General features: G+C 40.1%; 1 protein-coding gene across 1 annotated transcript; it reads right to left on the bottom strand.

Annotated features, from left to right (window-relative positions):
- Positions 1–3,077: 3,077 nt before the first annotated feature.
- LOC116197297 (probable flavin-containing monooxygenase 1) lies at positions 3,078–6,257 on the bottom strand. The gene is made up of 5 exons (XM_031527391.1): positions 5,752–6,257; positions 5,385–5,625; positions 4,413–4,591; positions 3,732–4,081; positions 3,078–3,641 (listed from the first exon to the last, which is right to left on the bottom strand). Exons 1-5 carry the CDS (start codon positions 6,202–6,204, stop codon positions 3,302–3,304), a joined length of 1,563 nt encoding a protein of 520 aa, XP_031383251.1. The 5' UTR covers positions 6,205–6,257; the 3' UTR covers positions 3,078–3,301.
- Between the last annotated feature and the right edge of the window lie 400 nt (positions 6,258–6,657).

Raw genomic sequence — 6,657 nt, 5'->3', positions numbered from 1 at the left:
TCTTTACCTGTTTTATCTGCTTTTCCTACGGGTCGAGCCCGACTCCCTAAGACACGGTCCATACGGGGTCCAACGCCCCAACCATCAGTCACGGGGTCCAACGCCCTCATACATTCTGAGTGCGTGCGACCTGCGTCGTCTTAATTTCTATTATCGTCTTTCAAATTACACGGTATACATGAGCGGAATATTGGCCGAATGTGAACCGACCGGGATCCCACTGTTGTAATTTATATTTTTATTTGAGAGAGAACATTGTGAGGATATTTTATTTGTATATTTACCATGTAATGATCTCGGTCGGCGAACAGATAGTCTGAGTGACGAACTAGTCGAGTCGGCTCTTGGGCCCTTAGGATGAGTGGGTCCACGCGAGTCGTGGTACAGGTTCACACGGTGAACTGATCATCATGATCCAGTCAGCCGGAGCGCGAGGACGGTGAACCAATCCTTTGACCCAAAGATCCCCTCTTCTTTTGGTCTCTATAATCGAACCGGTCAATTTTACGCATTTACAATGTCAAAACGAGTGTAATGAGTGCACCCTAATCAAGGCGGTAAATAAATATAAAAAAAGCAAGCTTTAGACAAGTAGAGTACCGAAAGGGCATGCGGGATATAGGCTACACGTAATACAACCCCGAACTCGGAATTTCTGATTCCGCATGACCAATGGCATACTAGGTGTACCAGTACCCCTAGACCCAGGTAACTTACCGGCCCTCAACCCTCAGGTCGTAAAATGGTAAGTGGCGACTCCTTCTCACGCGTGTCCGTCACGCGTCCTCGGGAAGATGGACACTCCCAAGCCGCGCCGCATTGCGCGTGTGCGGGCCCCGACGAGACGAAATTCGGGTCCGCACACAACTGATGAGTTTCTGTCATCCTAGGATAGTTTTGGGTATTTAATCGGGTATTTTGGACCAAAACACAATTACCTAACTAAGCATGCATTCGACTTAAATATACACGAGCAATAATGGTCAGGGCATTAGGTTTTCGGCTTTTCAAGCAAAGATACTTGTTCTGTAATAGTCTGTAAGCATTGTAGTTTCGCAATATAGAACAACTTTAAAAGCAATCCATGCATATGAGACTAGACAAAAGACACAATGTCTGACAGGTTCTCGAAGCAAAACCGAATGCAAAATGCCTTACACACATTTGTCTGTTTAGCATAAGAAATTTACGTGCCAAAATACCCCGACTAATAATCTACCAACTCACGTACACTTGGCAATAACAAACACCTTATCTGTTATCTGCATGTTGTCTGTTACTTTTCTGCTCATGCTTGTTCATGTAGATCGAGCTTGACCCATAGGACGCATTGCACTTGGGATTTAACGCCATAACCATTGATCACGAGATCTAACGTCCCATTCACTGAGAGCGCATTTTGAATTTCAGTTTTCAATTTTTCCTTAAACTCATGATGAGTTGGAGTGGAATAATAACCGAATGCAAATTGACTATGATTCAACCATTTGTAATTTGTATTTATTATTTTGAGAGCACATTGTAAGAACCTTTACTTTGTACATTTATTTTTGTAAGAATTCCAATCGGTAAGTGAACGATCCAAGAGCCGAACTAATCGGGTCGGTCCAATGCTTGCCCCGATGAGAGTAAACCCAAGATCTCGCGGTTCCGGTTTACACAGGAATTCAACCATCATGGTTTGATAAACTGTAATGCGAGGATAGTGAACCGATTCCCCGACATACGAGCCTACTTTTCTCTCGGCTTCTCAACCCACATCGTTTAGTTCATCAAATTTTCGATGTGAAAACGTGTAAACCAAGCACAGCCTATTCCATGCGGTAAATAAATAAAATGGCAAGCCTAGCAAGCTAGAGTACCGAAAGGGCTTGCGGGATATAGGCCAGCACGTAACATGAACCCCTGAACTCGGATTTTTCGATTCCGCAATAATCAGTGCCTTCGCAAAACTAGGTGTATCATTTACCCCTAGACCTGGACAACTTATCGGCCCTTGACCTTCGGATCGTAAACAAGTAGTGGCGACTCATTATCACGCGTGTCCATCACGCATCCCCGTGAAGTTGGACACTCTCAAGCCGTGCGATTCTGTCGCGCGCATGTGGGCCTTGACGAGAACACATTCGGGTCCGTACAAGTACTATTAACGAAGTAATTGCATTTTCAATACCAACATGCAAGTGATTATCCATGATCATCCAATATTAAACTCACTCAACGTGGCCCAAATAATTCTTTAGATGTTCTTACTCAATGAAGGGCTTGACTTTAGGGCAATTTCTCAGCACAGTATGTGGTGCGGTCTTCCAGTTCACATCATTCAAATAGTCCTTACCGAGATACCCAGAAGCCCGACCAGATTGGTTGAAGACATTATACAATGGCGACGCATTAGTTGAAGGACCTCCATTATCGTTGCAGGTCACTCGTGTTGTACACGTTTGAACATGGTTTTCAAAGTAATATGAGTAGAAATTGATTGTCCCTCGGGTTAAGTAGGCCGTGTATATTGAATCTTCAACTTGAGAGTAGTTATATAATATTTACAAGATATTTTTCAAATCTTCGGATTATATAAGTTATATAATATTTAATAAATCAGAAGTTTTGTAATTTCTAAAATTGAATGAAGATTTTAAAATGAATTTCCATATAATAGAATATTTCTCTTTTTTTTTGAAAAAATGTTATTATCTATAGGTAACATTTAATAATATTGAGATTTCTATTTAAGATGAAATTAATATCTAATCATATCAATATTAATGTTAAAATATATATTAATATATATTTATACATAAGATATAAATAAATTAAAATAATATATTTATATATTTCTTTTGATATTATATATTTGCAGGACGACCTTTGCATAGTCTTTTTATTTACTTTGTTGTTGAAATTCCTTTAACAACAGTTATATATATATATATATAATATAGTATAGATTGTAAATTGCAATTTATAATATAATTTAAAATACGCATATGATATATAATAAAATTTACCAAAGAAAAAATGATCACATTTGTGTCGTTTAATATAAAGACTCCATGATTAGTTTATATATAGAAGAAAATATATATTGATATGTGTGTGCGCGTGAGTGTGTTTAAAAAGGATACATGCTGACACACCTAACCCACGTGCAAGATATAAAACTACATATAACATGCCTCTTGTTATTGTATCTATATATATAATATATATATGTATATATATATATATATATATATCAAGTACGTCTAGATCGCCATCGAATACTCGATTATATGTCATACTAATATTGTCCTTTCAATCATGCATCTTGATAGTCCATGCTGGTGTAGGGGCTGAATAACTCGGAGAAGAGGTTCTTCTTCCTCCAAGGCTTCAACCCCATCTCCTCGCAGATCTCGTCGCTGTGATTGATACTGAAAGTTGAGATGCAGTGCCTCTTGTAGAACCTCGTCGTCCTCTTCATCACCTCCACCTCTCTCTTGATCTGCCCGAGCATATCCTTTATCTGCGGCAGCTTGAACCGGTTGTCTACCAGCTTTGCCAGCCACTGGCTCCGCAGCTCAGACGTGTGCAGGTTAGAGACGCTCTCTATGTATCCCACAAATGCCATGTTCGGTATCAGCGGGTGAATAGTTCCCCTGTTGAACAATGCCGAAACGTCCGTTAGTGCCAGCAAAGCCAAATCAAATGTACGTACAAATATAATTATTTTGAAGAACTTAACAAACCTGTAAAGAGGCATGATGCCAGAAGAGTCGACCACAAGGCTCCTGAAGGGCTCTGGGAGTACAGACTGAAGCTTCTTCTTCCCATCAAATCCAGTGCCAAGGATCACAACATCGGCCTCCAGTTTGGTCTGGTCATCAAACTCGATCCCCCCCGACCAGAACCACCACTTGGAGGCCCTCTTGAACTGAATCTTACCCTTGTCAGCCTCAGAGAAGAAGTTATCCGGCAAGATAGCCATCTGACAGGACGCATAGTCCTCCTCGAACGGGTGGTCGGGTTTTAGCCCGTACTTCACCAGGGGTAGCTTCCACAGCAAGTAGGACTCGATGAAACTGGAGATTGCTCTTCTCTATATATTCCACAACAATATTTAAGTAATTATTGCCAAGAACCAAATTGTTGATTATATATAAAAGTTTTTTTTTTCTCTTTTCGACGTGGACCTTGAAATCTGAAAGCGCAACTGGATTTCGGTTAATTTAATCGAGCATGGTCGGCCTACTAAGGGGTAAAACTCTCATAACAAAGATTTTTTATAATTATAAGGACTCGAATCCCGATATTTTATTTAAATGGAACAAGTGTCGAATCGTTTGAACTAAACTATGTTGATGGTTATATATAAAAGTTGTATGGATTGTAATAATGATGATGATGATGATGATGATGATGAAACTGACCAATGGAGACAAGAGAGGACAAAGGAGGGACTTGAGGAAGGCTTGATTGGGCCTTTCGTGAAGGAACTGAGAAGACCTCGTGGAATAAAACAGGAAAAAGGGTAGCCCCCATATCCAATAAGCTGGAACTGTCCAATGCAGAGTCCTTATGACCATCGTGCACGGTTGCCCCCCTTCTCCTAAGCAATTAATTAATTCCAACAAAATATAATCAGTTAATATATATGAAATTTTGATTAACCTGCCTCTCAACTCATGATGTAATAACAATTGGTACTAATTAATTGAGAAAATTCAGTTGACTTACGTTGTAACTCTTGCAGGGAATTTTGCAGCAAATTGGATTAATTAATGGAATAGCATATCAAGGGATTAGTCAACCAATTAATTGACTCAACCCGGTCTTGGTTATACTTAACTTGGCATTAGGAAAAAAGAGAAACACTCTTCTCTGACTCCACACACAGAGGTGGTCAACTATCTATTGATAAACACTGTCGTGAATTGGATTCTTTCAATTTATTAGTACTCTCTTACTTGTGAAACACCTTCTGGTTGGATCAAGCCAATGTCCAAATGAGATTAATTTTATCATGATTTCACCGAGAAAAGAAAAGGAAAAAAAAAGAGGCACTCTCTTTAGTCTTCACGTAAAGCTTTTGTGTGTATGGCTACATATGTGCACGACATTATTGGTGCTATATATCAATGAAACGTTTACGACAATTACAATATCCATTTATGTATATAGCTATGCGCTAATTGGGCACGTAACATGTAGGTTTTGATATCTAACTGCTTTGCCCAGACAACGATGACGTAATACATATATGTTTTACTTTTAATGATTTAATTATCTATTGTAAAACTTAATGACTATTTCATGTGACCTTATGAAATATAAGCTGTTCATATATGTATTTGTGCAAGTCAATCATGAAACGACCATACATATATGCGACATATATATACCTTGGTTTGCCTCAGCACATTCAACCGCGATATCAATGGCAGATTTCTTGTAGCCAACAACGGTTACCTTCTTCCCTCTGAGCAGCTCTGCAGCAGCTTCCTTATCCAGCTGTGAGTAATCCATTGAGTGCAAGACCCTACCCTTAAACACATCTTGGCCCTTGTTTCTTGGGAAGACTGGCATTCTCGGGACATCCCCATACTTCCCGATGCAGACCACCAATAGCCCGAATGCATACCACTGCATATGTTACATACGTATATATATTGCCATACGTTAATGTATTGGCCTTAGTCATGAACGTTTCAGTAGAAGGAAGTACTAGCTAAGATATTTATATAAAGAAAGAATTTGCAAAATCCAAACCTGAATGGTTTTCGATGGGAGAGTCTCAACTGCAACCTCCCATACAGGATGGCCATTCAACAGGGGAGTGAACTCACCGGGGATCCCATCTCCGCCACCAATGAAACGAATGTTCACCACCCGGGAGTTGAACCTCACAAACCTGAGCACATCAAAATGGGTGGCATACCCATGCAAGTACTCGAGTAATTCAATGTGCGAAGGGAAGCTAGTGTTATCTCTCCCAGGCCAAGGGTAGTCTGAGAACTCAAAATCACACCTAGGGGTCTGCAGCCTCGTGGAGGCGATGGAGCAGTGTTTCCAAACACCACCGATCGAGTTGGTAGCCTCGAAGACTATCGGGATGTGGGCTGAGAGCTGTTTGGCAGCAGCGAGGCCACTGATCCCGGCTCCTATGATCCCGACTCGTGATATTTGGATATCACGGAGCTCAGGTTGCTCTAATGAAGCCATTGCCTGCAAGGGATTTGGAGGAGAAAGAGATATAAGAGTGGAAGAGAGAAATCTGAAATATTATGGAATGGAACTCCTTTGTTATGGTAAGGGTGAAAGACAAGCTGGGGATGGAGCTCAATATATATAGGGCAGGGTGAGAGCTAGCAATGGCCATTTCACTACTTCGATGAGTTTTTTTTTTTTGAATAAATATATATAGTTGAATAGATATATACTAATTAGTAGGTCCAATAAAACTTTCCCCCCTGCCCTTTCTTTTATATTCAGTCTTCCTCCATTGCTCTGTATATGAAAATCAATTTTGAGATGTCTAAATTCATTCCCTTATGTATTGCTATACACGACCTGCGGACCTGACTTAAATTATCAATTCGTGCATGTGTACGTGACATCTGATGTGATGAATTATTATCATGTGTACTTATGAGGTTGTGGTCAAATATGAAAGTC

The sequence above is a fragment of the Punica granatum genome, chromosome 2 (assembly GCF_007655135.1).
Source record: "Punica granatum isolate Tunisia-2019 chromosome 2, ASM765513v2, whole genome shotgun sequence".
NCBI lineage: Eukaryota > Viridiplantae > Streptophyta > Magnoliopsida > Myrtales > Lythraceae > Punica > Punica granatum.
The sequence above is the reverse complement of the archived record's forward strand: the minus strand, read 5'-3'. Positions and strand labels throughout refer to the sequence as shown.